At 45.0% G+C, this 14124-nt stretch overlaps 1 protein-coding gene across 11 annotated transcripts in view; it reads right to left on the bottom strand.

The window, feature by feature from the left end:
- Positions 1–14124, bottom strand: part of GATAD2A (GATA zinc finger domain containing 2A) — an 86455-nt gene that overhangs the window by 46008 nt on the left and 26323 nt on the right. For 7 of the 11 annotated variants that reach the window (XM_039867976.1, XM_039867974.1, XM_039867972.1 and 4 more), the window contains one exon: positions 6477–6565. The exons of the other annotated variants lie outside the window; for them this stretch is intronic. Coding sequence is in view for 4 of the 7 variants with exons in the window: in XM_039867974.1 (XP_039723908.1) it covers positions 6477–6491 (15 nt within the window). In the remaining 3 variants the exon portion in view is untranslated. Of the gene's footprint in view, positions 1–6476; positions 6566–14124 lie in introns of those variants that run through there. 11 annotated transcript variants of the gene reach the window in all.

Genomic DNA, 14124 nt, shown 5'->3' with positions numbered 1-14124 from the left:
CAACCCAATTCCAGTAAAAATGACCCAAATGTCCATCAACAGATGAACGGATAAACAAAATGTGGTCAGTTCACACAATAGAATATTATTCAGCCATAAAAAGGAATGAAGTTTTGATTCATGTCACAATATGGATGAATTGTGAAACATGCTAAGTGAGAGCAGCTAGACAGAAAAGGCCACAGAGTGTATGATTCCATTTATCTGAAATGCCCAGGACAGGCAAATCCACAGAGACAGAAAATAGATCAGTGGTTACTAGGGCCCTGGGGAGCACAGAGATGGGGGAGCAGGGAGTGACTACTAATGGGTACAGGTTCTTTTTCGGGTGATGAAAATCTTCTGGAATTAGAGGTGATGGATGCACAATATTGTGAATGCACAATATTGCAAATGCCAATGCATTCACACTTTAAAATGCTTAAAAGGGTGAATTTCATGTTATGTGAATTTTACCTCAAGACAGGATAAATAAAAACAAAACAAAATACTCTAATCCCAAGAGGCACAATCCCTTTAGAGCTGCTAAACTACTAAAAGACAAAGGCAGGTTTAATCTGACCCCAAGAGCAGAGAATCACCACTTCAAGGAAAGACTCCTTTGTGAACAAGATCCCAAACACCAAAGAGCCCTGTCTACGGTTCTACAGCCCCGTTGTGTATCACTTGTCTATTGTTCACAGTGCAGCAAGCCCATCATACATGTGGGAACTAAGAACCATCTCCCAGCAAAGGAGCCGATGTCCTAGAGTATGACCACGTGGGACACACAGGGAACAATTTACCAATGGAAAGCCAAGGTGGAGAGAGGGTTACTGGGCCAGCTCAGAGTTCTATTCAAGTCAGGCTCATCACAGGCTTCACATTGCCAAGTGTCCCACCCTCTCGGTCTCACAGGGGTTTCACCCATTCTTTCATCCAAATATGTGCTTAGTTTCTTCTACCAGGGACCAGGGCTGACTGGGCCCCAGGGACACCCCTGGAGGCAAGGGATGGGCAGTATCAGAGCAAGTAGGCTCCGAGGGGCGAGGTCCCACACATGATGGGAGGTGCAGTGATCCCTAGATGGCACACAGGCTCAAATTTGTGAAGCACTACTTTTATAAGACAAAGTCATGTAGAAAACTAGCTAACTACCTACTTTATCCACTCAACTGGCTACAGCTACTACGGACGGACGACACCAATGGAGAGGTGAGAATGGTCTCTAATAAAGAATATAATAATTTCGCAAAACCAGACTCACGAATATAGTGGACAATCTGGTGATGGACAGAGTGGAGCGGGGTTGGGAGGCTGGGAGAATGGGTGAAGGGTTAAAGAAATACAAATTAGTAGTTGATAGTTGAGCGCGGGGAGCACGAAAGAGGGAAAGCAGTTAGCATTAATATGATGGCTAAGTTAGCATTAGTATGATAGTATTAGTATGATGGGGGATCATTTTATGAACATTATAGATGTCTAACCAATGTACTGTATACTTGAAACTAATTTAAATAAATTTATTTAAAAAAATAAAAAATAAAATAAATAAAAATTCAAAAGCATACCATCAAAAAAAAAAAGAATACAGTAATTTCGGTCTGAAAACAACGTATGAGCTGTCAGAGTACTGAGGTGAGGAAGCACAGGTGGTGATAAGAAGCCCTCCGGGTGTGTGTGGGGGGCACAGGGGCAGGCCAAGGCTCACAGAACAGAAGGTGCCAACTGATCACAGCCTATCGAGTCGAACAAGAGTGATGCCTGGTTCACTTCAACATGCCTCAGCTTCCTTGCCTATGAAATGGGAACAGCACTCACCCACTTTATCACTAATGTTTTCCAAGGGCTCTAGGAAGGGTAGCTGTGTGTTATTATAGAAAATAAGAATACAATAATGAGAGGCTGTCCCACCTGACTGGACACCAGCCATGGCCCATCACAGCAATTCCAGAATCTCTGAAGGTTTTCTGCTTGACTTTAAACTAACCACCCTCACTTTGTAAAGGGCCACTTCCCCTGTGTCATAAAGCTCCCTGAGGGAATGCCTGGGTCAAGCCTGTTTTGTAAACTTTGATTATGGAAAATTGCAAACATACCCAAGAGAAGTAGAGAGAGAAGACCTATTAACTGCAGGAGCCCACCATTCACAGTATTCAGATGACCAGTCTTGGTCTCTCACACTCCACTAGCTTCTGTGAAGCAAATCCTACGTAACATGCATTTACAAATTAGTGTAGTGGGTCAGTATTTATCCCCAGAGGACAAACCACCACTATCCCACAATCACACCTTCAACAATTTAACAATCATTCCTTAATCTGTGTCAGTCACGCTTAGTTGAAATCTATAGGTTCCTCCCAACCACCCACCCCGGCCCCCCCCCCCCCCTTGCTTTCAATCACACATTGAAGAAATTAGGTCATTTGTGCTGTTTCCCAGTCAGGTTTTGCTGGTGGTGTCCCTGTGGTATAACACCACACACACACACTGCCCCTCCCCCTACCTCCCTGATTTCTCATAAAGTAGATTTTGAGGCCCAACCAAGCACACGCCCCTCCGGAAAGCACATGTGCCCTCCTCGGGGGCTAGCCACTGAAGATTGCTGTTGGAACCCACCATTTCATTAGGTGTCTGAAAACTTATAAACTCGTAATTCCATCACTTCATTTTAATTAGCCAGAATATGTCAATAGCTGCGCTGTGCATTAGCCACATGTGGCTATTTAAATAGATTAAAATTAAATAAAATTAAAACTTGACTTCCTTAGTCAAACTATCCCAGGTGCCACATTGGACTGTGGGTTCAGAACATTCCAGAAAGTTCTGCAGGGCAACGCTGATCCATCTCTGAGGGGAACTTCCCCTCACCCACTATTTTGTTCTTTGTGAGTTCTGTCCATAAAGAGGTAATAGATACTTGCTTCTTTCCCTCTACCAATTTTCAAAACGAGTTGGTTCCCTAACACCCTTCAAAGAGACCAGAGTCTTTCCTTTTCTTCGAGCACTAGCATGAACCTGTGGATTTTTAACACATTTGATACTCCAACTCAGGGACTCCTGTTCTCCTTCACACTCACCTGTCCCACCCATGGCCAGGGGAACACCTGGGGGTCTTTCTGGCACAATCCCAGTACCATCTGAGATATTCCAATGCAGATTCAGAATTAAAACATTTTAACTTAAATGCTTTGATTTTATATTTATACTTTTCCTTGATGCTGAAAATGCTGGTTCTTAAAGACATTAATTACTGTTTTGTTTTTTTCTAAAATATATAATAGTAAGATTACTGGTATTGTTAACCTAAAACTAAAAATATGATTGTTAAAAACAGTTAAAGATTTAAAAATTTTTTTTTTGCCCTCATGGTCTCACAAAAACATTTACGCTCAAACTATTATGTTTTATAGCTGCGTGAAATAAATCTTGTCTGAGAGGTTAAGTGACCAATCTGAGTCACAACTGACATTCACCTAGATTCATTTATTTCATTTTGCTTTGGTTGTTCAGGATTGCCAACCCCCATCTGACATACTTTTATTTTATAATTATGTAAAACACACACCTGGTGCTACATGGAAAGGAAACTTGGATAAGTCTTTGGTAACTCTGTCCCCTCTCATTCCTCCTCCCAGAAGTGACCATATGGTTCATTTATGGTTTATACTTTCATTTTTTTTAAAATTAAATGTAAGCAAATACACATGTTCATGTCCCCCTTCCTTGCCTTATTTAAAAGTAAATACACTACATCTCTTGATTCTTCACCTTGTTCTTTTTTTCCACTTGTCATTTCACCCTAGAAAATCTGTCATGTGAAGGCAACTGTCCTTCCTTCATTGAGGGGCTCAACTCTACCTCATCAGTCCCCAGCCCCAAATGACAAACATCTAAGTAATTTCCAGTTTTGCTAATTCAGAATGTTGTAATGAACTGCCGTATAAAAACTCTTTATTTTTGACAGTGTATCTCTGGGATACATTTTTAGAAGTGGAATTGCTGGAGTACAGGGTGAGTCTCCCTCAGAGGAGTTATGAACCCCCAAAAGCAACTTATGTTGGTGCCACAGAGGTACAGTGTCCACCTCTGTGGACAAAAGGTCAGAAAATTTGTCTTGAAGAAGTTCCAACAAGCATTATTGTTAGTATCAGGAAGACTGAACATCTTCCATACCTTCGTTAAGGACCATCTACATTAACTCTTTCTGTGAACTGTTTTTCTGTAAGTCATACCTATTCTTGATCCTGAACACCCAGCACAAGGCACATCTCTTGACACAAAAGCAATGTGTATCTGCAGAACGAACAGGACCCAACAGCAAACTTCGAGGGTGAACCACGTCCATCAGCCCAAGCAGGGAGTGTGACCGTCTGTGTGCACACCAACAACCACATACAATGTGGGCGTTGGCTGAGGACTGTGTGAGGCTCAACGCTTGCTGAGAGCCGGCCCTCCTTCTACCCTGCTCCTCCCTCTGTGCCCAGTGGGTCCTGGGTGACAGGAACGGGGAGACCACAGTTGACCACAGGTAATGGGTTCAACTGAAGTGGGTGTGGGATGGTGCTAACCAAAGAAAAGCTAAAATCAACTGATTTGTTGAGCTGACTTATACCCCACGACAAAAAGCACACAAGCTGACCTGTTTATAAATCTTTAAAAATAATTACTCAAGGGTGTTTTTTGCCTGTCTGACACTGACCACCAATCACATGCCACAACCGTTCACAGTCTGTTGACAGCCAAGCACCAGGTCCACCCTCTTTATGGCTGCCCCATCATATGCTACCACCAGGACCACCGCAGTCAACACCGATGATCCTCAACTAGCTCTAGGAAACCATAATAGACTTTGAGTAACTTGTCTCCAAAAAGCTCTAAGGGCCTGGGGCAGAAAGCCAGGAAGGCAGATGGGAAGTGGCGGGGATAAAATGCGAAACAACAGTCTGGAGGGTCTTCAAAACCTTAAACAGAGTTACTACGTGACCCAGCAATTTCACTGTTATGAATATAACCAAAGAAACTAAAAACATGTTCACACAAATTCATGCACACAAAGTTTATAACAACAATATTCACAATCACCAAAAGGTAGAAACAGCCTACATTCATCCCAGATGAATAAACAAAATATGGTCCACCCATATAATGGAATATTACCCAGCCATCAAAATGGATGAAGCACTGATTCATGCTACAAAGTAGACGAACCTCAAAAACATTAAACTGAGCAAAAGAAGTCAAATACACAAGGTCATATGACATATGATTCCATTGATATAAAATGACCAGAATAGGCAAATCCATCCAAAGACACAGAAAGTAAATTAGTGGTTGCCAGGGGCTGGGGGAGGAAGGTTGGGGAATGGCTAATGAGGATGGAGTTGTTTTTTGTTTTTTGAAGTGATGAAAGTGGTCTTAGAACCAGATAGAGGTGGTGCTTACACTACTCCTGAATATGCAAAAAAATTCACTGAACTGTATACTATAAATGGGTGAACTGTATGGTATGCAAATTATATTTCATTAAAAAAAATTTTTTTTTAAACACTGGTAGTTTGTTTTTGTGAGAACATTCTGGAAATGTTTTCCAGTCACCAGGATTACTTGACCATGCCCATATTTTCTTGCTATAAGAAGATAAGAGGTAAAATCTCACAAAACCGACCGCACTCTTGTCACACAATGCAGTCAGCTCAGTGGTCAAGTCGAGTAGCCAGTTCTCACCCATGCACCTATGACACCGTTTAGGACATGCACCCCTTGGCAAGTCACCTGTCAGCTGGGCTGTAAGAAGAAGCAGCTGACTGACTCAGGAGGTCTCCAAATGGCCTCCAAGTCTGATGATGACTCTCGGTTCTGCATTCTTCTCCAGATAGGCAGCCCTCTGCCAAAACATCACTGGCTAGGCCCTACTGTCAACAGACAAAATCCCACCTGGATGACAGCAGGCTCTGCCTGTTGGGTCCCAAGAGCCCTTGATAGAGCCTGCACTTGAGAGCTCTAAGCAAGGGGGATGGGAGGGTGTGGCTCAGTTTCTCCCACAGACACAGGATGAGATAAGGGCAACCAGCTTCAAGCACCAGTGCAAGCCCCTGCACTGCTGACGATGGTTAAGGAAAAATTCTCCCTGTTCTGGTCAGCATTGGGAAATCACATAAATGGCCTTAGGGCAAAGGCCACCTGGCCAGGATTATCCTCTGCCCCTGATCCTCAGAGAGGACAGCTCATCCTATTTAGGCTGGGGCTTTTCAAGTGAGTGACCCCTGTGACACAAGGGGAGAGCAAAGGCCCTCCCTACAGGAAGTGGGCAGGGCCTAAATGGCCCCATGGAAACAGTCCAGCACACAATCCTGGAGGGAGTTGCCTCTCTCCATCTCCCCTAGGAGATGGCCATCAGTTATGAAGCAGTGCTCAGTTTCAAATGTTCAAGGAGCTAAAAAGCCCACTGGGCAAGTCGGAGCCTTCATTACAGATACCAGATCCCAAGCACTCACCTGGCTTCTGGGCATGGGACGCTGGTTCTACCAGCTGGCCATGGTGGCAGCTACGTCAAAAGGCAACTTGCGTCCACGTGCTGACCAATCTAAAGTGAGGGTCAGAAAAAGAAACATGAGTTTCCAAGGAAAGTTTCTGGAACATTCCATCAGTTTTAAAGCCCTCCAACCCCAGGGATTACATAGTAAAATTTTAAATTTCAACCAGATCTCTATCTCTGGTACCTTCCACAGGGGGCAGCTGAGGAAATAAACATCTATCAGTCTTTGACCTATAACCCAATGTGGTGCTAACCAATAAACACTAGCATCACAGATATTATCTTCTGCAATATGGGCAGAGACATAAGGTGGTACACAGCCACACACCAACATGTCAAAAACACAGAAAATGGTTTTAGGCTTTGATTGTAACCATAATGACATTAATAGCATAAACAGTAATGCCCAGCACACTTAATAAATGCTTAGTAGTGATTTCCAGGTACTGTACTAAAAACTAAGTGTCTCTATGATTCCCCAGAACTACCCTAGGGCAGGTTACAGAATAATACTCATTTTACAGATAAGGGATCTGATGTGTCTGACACTCAGGAACTTGCCCAGGGTCACCCAGGTCTCCTTCTCCAGATGAGACCTCTTTGCTCCCCGGACTGTGTTCTCTGGCACAGACCCCAGGGAAACCACTCACTATTACAAGCAGTGCATGGTTTGCCCTTAGAAGTTGAGGGTGTATGTGCCTAGGGATGAGCACACTTCACTTCTCAAACGGAGGCAGCTTCAGCTTCATGGGACAACTCACACTTTTACCTCAGGGATTATCTCCACAGGATTTACAAAGGCCAGGGAAGAAGGGGCTGCCCATTTTACAGACAGGAAAACTAAAGCTCGAGAATGTGGGAACTCTCCCAAGGTCAAAGAGGCTGTTGGCCCCAGAACTTCCCCTTTGTGATGTAAAAGGTGCAGGCCTCCAGGCACATAGGCTGAACCCACTGACCTAGCCAAATTCTGGACTCCCGGGCAGTGCTGTCAGTTGTATCATGGCCAATATTGTCAGTATTACCACTGTTGTCATACTTTGCGCCCACATGACAACCAGTAGCTTGCTCTGACATGAAACCTTTATTTTTAAACTAAGTTCACAGGGATTCACACACACCTCATGGGCAGCAAGAAAACACTCCCACAGGAGAACTTGCAAAATAAGCAAATATCAGTAAACTCTATTGGAAGAACTTTGGGCACCAAGGAGCACACAGCATCTTCTTCACTGAGGCCTGGGCCAGCTGCAGCCATCACCACCAGGACTAGCTCCTGGAGAGAGGGATCTTTTCTGCTGCTCTTTTTGGCCCCATTCAGGGAATGCAGTGAATACCATTAATCCTAGTTCTTTTATATCTCCCGAGCTGTAGCCTCTCCCTGCCATGGACAGAGAAGCCTCAGAAACAGGGGCCCTGGGGATTTTGAGCACCTGCTCTCTTCAGGATCAAGGTCAACACATAAAAGTCAATGGCATTTCTACATACTGACAACAAACAACCAGAACTCAAAGCTTTAAAAAAAAAAAATCCATTTACAATACCATAAATGTGAAATACTTAAGGATAAATTCAATTTTTAAAAAACGTGCAAGACCTATAAACAAACTACAGGAATATACGTTCCTGAAAGAAATGAACAAAAATCTAAAGGGAGAGACGTGTCTTGTCCATAGATCAGAAGGTATCAATTCTCTCCCCAAACTGATCCACAGATTCATTGCCTTTCCAGTCGAAAATTCCTAACATACTTTTTTGTAGAAACAAGATGATTGTAAAATTTATATGGAAATGCAAAGGGCCTAGAACAGTGAAAACAACATTGAAAAAGAGGAATAAATTTGGAAGGGTTACCCTACCTAAGCTTAAGACTTAACCATAAGGCTACAGTAACCAAGACAATGTGATATGGACATAAAGACAGACATGTAGATGGACTAACAGAATACACTCATGCACATGTGGACAACCGATTTTTGACAAAGATCCAAACACCCTACTCCATGAGACCAGAAGACACACTAGGTAACATTTCCTTGAGGATTAACCTTAACCCTGCAAGGAGGAAGGTCATCTTAACATTGTTATAACACAGTGCATGATGAGTAGAATGCAACAGGTAAGAAGTTTTAAGGTCGCTTCAGACCTTCACTCTCCACCACGGTTTTCTCTTCCTCAACTCATGGCACATCCAGTCTTCCACTCACTCAGATTAAAATCGGAAGATGCCCCCTTGATTGGACTACCCCACTATCCAATACATTGGGAAATCCTGTTGGTTCTGCCATCAGATAAATCTGGGTTCAACCGCTTTTCAAACCTCCACGGGCCGCGTCATCCTCTCTACTAGGACAGAGACCTATAGACTGACTCCTCTGCTTTCACTCCTTGGCTTGAAACCCTCTGAAGACGCTGTGCTTGCTGAGAATGAAGCTCCCTCCTCTCCTGGCTTTGGAAGCCTGCCTGCCACCTACTTGTTCATCCTGCTCCGGCCGTCCTGGCCTTCTGGCCATGCCTCCAACACATCTGGCACCCTCCCATCTTGGGGTCTTTTTATGTTGTAAACAAAATTCCAGATATTTTATCATTTTAACAATCAATTCTTAAATTTGCATCCCAAATTGAAAAGGACTTTTGAAAATATAACTACTATACAATGATCCCTGAATGTCAACAAATACCCAGTCTATATACATTCAGTTCACACAATTCCTCAGAAATGCCTGTATGTGGCCTATCCTAACGATAGTTACTAGAGCATTTGTGCTCGCTGCCTCAGTCACTCTCCCCCCAGATGGCTGACCCCTACATGTCCCAAGTCGCTGCTCAAATGTCTCCCTCGCAGAGGCCCACCCTGCGCAGACTTCTCTCCCACAGCCCTGGCCTCTCCACACACTCCACACAAGGCAGCTACTGTGTCTATGGACTTTCTCACCCAACAAAAACGTAAATGCCAGAAGGAAAGGGGTGTCTGTCTGCCTGATGCCAGATTTTATTCCAAGCACCTAGAACAGTGTCAGACACATACCGGGTGCTCAATAAATATTTATGGGTGAATGAGCCAGGATGGTTTAACTCTGAAGAAAGAAACAATCTGAGGAGCAGCAGCCCCTCAGATACAATTAGTGTGAAATTCGCAAAGAAGCCAAAACCAAGCAGAGACTACTTAGAACCATAACTGGGAACAGTTCTCTAAAATAAACTGTAATCTCTTTTCACTGATATATCATTTGAACTGTTTTTGCCATCCACCCCACACTGGCTGGGTTTAGAGAGCTTTTACTGTTTTTATTTCCAACCCATACATTTAGAACAGTATCAAGTAACCCTTAAGTACACAATTACCAACACATAAGAGACTCTTCTGCTCTCTTGATAAATCATTATGGTTTGGCTTTGACCTTGCACCTGGGTACTCCACTTACACACATACACACCCCCCAAATCTATGCCCACCCCAACACAACGATTTCCCAGTCTGAGAGAGATCACACTTTGTGAGATGGCAGCCATGGTGATTTACATGAAATCAAGTCACTGCATTTTGGGCAACAGAAGTTTTTTGTTGCAGTTTCATCCTCCTGAGCTCAAGCAAGTGAGGTCGGCTCCCTTTTAACTTGAGGGGAGGAGCCCTGCCCAGACACCGGCTGCTGTCTGGGAGCTCCGGTTCTGAGACATTCAGGTTGTAGCACCCATGGCCAAAGCAGGAACAGGTTTCGGGGGCCGTGGGCACCTGACCAGGAAGCCTGGGCTCTCCAAAGCACCCCCAAAGGGCCCATCGACCCTGCCGAGGCCCAGCCCTATAGAAGCTGCGTACCTCTGGCCTCCTACCACCGTCTGCACTCACCAAACACTTGTGCTGTCTCTAGAATTCTTCAACTGTGTCTGCTCCCAAATATTTACCACCCTGGCTCCAATCCAGTCCTGGGAACGTGACATTAGGCCAAAAACCTCCAAGGTGAAATCCAACAATACCTTCACCTTTTCCCACCCCTAGGTCCACAAAGTCCACTTGTTCCACACAAACTGAGTACCCCTGAAGACAAGGGTCACTTAGACCCTCTCTGCCAACAGTTTTAGCAAGTGCACTGCCAAACTCTCAAGGAGAGGAACTCCCTGGTCAGCCCTATCAAAAAGGAAGAAACTGAGGCAAGGCAACAGTGGAGCATCTAAAGGACGCCCAGAGGTCACACTGCTCCAACGTGTGCTGGCTGGCTGGGGAAGGATTCACTTGAGCTGAAGACTCAGTTTTCTAATCTGGGGTCAGCAAACAACTGCCTGGGCCTGCTTGTTGTGAATGGTTTTCCTGGGACACAGCCACGCCCACCCGAGTGTGCACTGTCTACAGCTACTTCACCTACAAACCAGAGCTGAGTAGCAGCGATGCATCCTCCATGAGTTATAGTCCCAAAGTCAAAAATATTGACTGATTTTTGAAAGCGGGAAGACACTGCAGCCCTGACAAGCTGTGCAGCATATTAAAGGGAGAGAAGTGACCCAGGCACGTTGGCAGACCCAAAACAAAAAGTTAGGGCTGAGGCACACCAAGGAAGTGCTCCAGCACCATGCTGGCCCCAGGGGACAAAGTAGTACCTGCTCTCCCCAAGGCACAGAGCCTCATTAACCCGCAGAGCAGAGGAGAGCATGACTTGGCACCCTAGAGGCAAAGAACCAGCCCCATGAGGGCCACAGAACCAACAGCAAGGCCACACAAGCCCATCCTTGGCAACCAGAGCTGGCCTGTCTACACTGTCAAGCCAAGGTGTCCACTGGGGTAACAGCCATATGTGCCCTCCAGGTCCCTGATCCATCCCTGCTTGTCCTCCCTCAGCCACAGTAACAGCCGCCTCACTGAGGGACAGATCATCCACTCCCCACGCTGCACCAATGAGGCTGTTCCTAAAGCCTCTTAAACCCTCCAATGCTCATAACACCTCACCATGGCCTTCAAGGCCCAGCCTGCATTTAGGCTCAAGTGACCCTATGAAGTCATCTGGCTTACACATATGTATGTGTGTGTACACACACACACACCCACCCACCCCATACTCCTGTCTCCAACCTGGCCTTGTCTCGATTCTTCACACCCACATCTGCCTGTCTCCACTGCCAAGCATTTGCACATGCAGTTCCCACCACTGGAAAAGCCCTTCCTCCCATTCATCCTTCAGAAACAAGCGCCTGTTGTTACTCAGGCCTGCTCTCCCCAACCAGCCCCTACCCATCCTTGAGGACTACAGCCCATCATTTGGCACAACTGAAACTTGACATCTGACATGGAGCATTTCACTAGGTTCTCTTTCTCAAATGCTCCAAGAGAAAGGGCTCTTGCTCTTCTCCTTATCCAATGCCCAACAATGCACACAGGAAGAAATGCAAAATGCATCCTCCGTGAGTTATAAATAAATATCTAAACACTATGTTTCCACCATGGACTTGAGGCAAAAACATAACAATATAAATATAAACTCTATCCAGGAAGAAGCAACATGGAGATACGCAAGGCCACAGCCCACCACAGCCCACGGGGGAGCTCTTCCTGTCTCCTGCACACATGGCTATTTAGAGAAAGGCACTCGGAGGTTCCAGAGGCCTTGTGTCTGGAAGGGCCTCCCCTGTCACCACTAAGACTTGTGAGCTACCCCAGCACCCATGCGCCCACACCTTGCATGCCCTTCCTTTCCTATCCCACCGTAAAACACTCAGCACAGTCCTTCCAACACATCCCTGTCCTCTCCAAGGCTTGACTCAACCATACCCCTCCCTTCTCCTGGGCATTCCAGCAGTCCCTCCCTTTCACACCACCAAACCATCCTGTTCCAGTGCTCCCTCTTGATGAATCACAAGCTGTATGAGCCCACTTGGACCCTCGGGTGGCCCCTCAGGCCTCAAGACCATTCTGAGGACCAAGTGACAGGCCCTGTAACTAGGCAGGCTCTCAAACAGAATCAACTAGCTCTTACTTCTACTAGTGTGATTAATGCTGTTCCTCAAGATAGACTCCTTTCTAGAGGTTCTTTTCAGTGTTTCCACTCTTGGTCCCCAGCAGCTGCCCAAGCAAGTCCACACGGCAGTTCAAAACTTCAGCTAAACCCTGGTATTTAAAATACCTAAGAATCAAATGTCCACGTCTAGACTATTCTGAGACTTTGTGAAATGTTGGAAGTGTTTAGCATTGAGGATGTGGTGCATTACAATATTAAAGGACATCCTGAAGAAAATGTCACAAGAACAAAAGAGGAAATGACTTCTATGTTAATAACAAGGACCTAGGAACTGGTGTCTCCCACTCTTGTGTACATGCACCAAGATGTGCCGTATTAAAGGAAATTCTCTGACAAACAGCCACAGGAAAACGAGGAATACCTTTGATCTCCCAGCTGAGAGCTGGAGCAGAGAAGACCTCAGATGTTCCTGGACTCTGTTCTCTGAAGTCCCCTGAAGAATCTAGGAGTCTTGTGTCGCCCCACCAAGCTGGAGGAAGTACATCCAGGCCCCACCCCTCTACGGACCAAAGAACACCCATGGAATCTCTGTGCTTCAACACTCCCAAGATGATGTTACAATGAGCCTCCTAGAACCACACATTTTTTTTTTTTTTTTTAAATCCCGGAGTATCTGGTGCATGGTAAGCCATCACACATAACTGTCTTTGTTCCTTTCTCCCTAAGCTAATTCTTGGAGAATAAAGTGAATGTTCTCATGAGGATAAAGGATATTTCTGAATTCAGAAAGGTTCCATTTTTATTGTGTTAAATACACATAACATAAAATTTACCATCTAAGCCATTTTTAAGAGTACAGTTCAGTGGTGTTACGTACATTCACAATGTTGTGCAGCCATCCATCTCCAGAACTTTTTCATCTTGCAAAACTGAAATTGTCCCCATTAAACACTAATCCCACATCCATTCCACCTCTGCCACTATGAATCTAACTATACTAGGGACCTCAAATAAGCAGGATCATACAGTATTTGTCTTTTGTTCGGTTTATTTTGTTTTAGCACAATGTCTCCTCAAATTATTTTTAACCCTTTGGGGACAAAGTGTATACAAAACAAAGCTCATGGGCCTGATATACCACAGCCAAAAGTCTGGTTCTAAAACCCTGCTCCCCAGACCAGTCATGTGCCTGACATCTTCTACTATTAACTAGTCTTTCCCACCACTCTCCAAATAAATTACACAAAAAGACAATGGCACTATAAAGACTCAGAATGGTAAGATAGAGCAAGTGAATGCAAAGCTTCGGATGCACTTCAAGTGTGCCTATCTCACCCCAGCTCTTAGCTCCTATAGCACTCTGACTCCCTGGGCAGACATCTTCCAGCCCTATCTCACAGCCGCGAATCAGGGAGTCAAAAAGTACCTGTCAGGTAAATAGTAAAGATGACTAACGTGTCTTGTGCACAAACTTTTCCTAAAAGTGAAAGGAAGCCAAAGACATCAGAGCCCAACCCAAACCTATTTCCTGGAGCACCTGGGCTAGACTTATACAGGTTAACCAGGGGAGTAAGCCCTGAGCTTCCAATGTGTCCAACTCTAGACAAGACCTAGACCACTAGCCCAACAGCACACCCACCAATCCACATCACCAAAAAGGAAAAC

This window comes from Pteropus medius, unplaced genomic scaffold (genome assembly GCF_902729225.1).
Source record: "Pteropus medius unplaced genomic scaffold, Ma_sr-lr_union100, whole genome shotgun sequence".
NCBI lineage: Eukaryota > Metazoa > Chordata > Mammalia > Chiroptera > Pteropodidae > Pteropus > Pteropus medius.
Note: the sequence above shows the minus strand (reverse complement) of the source record. Positions and strands in the feature narration are given on the sequence as shown.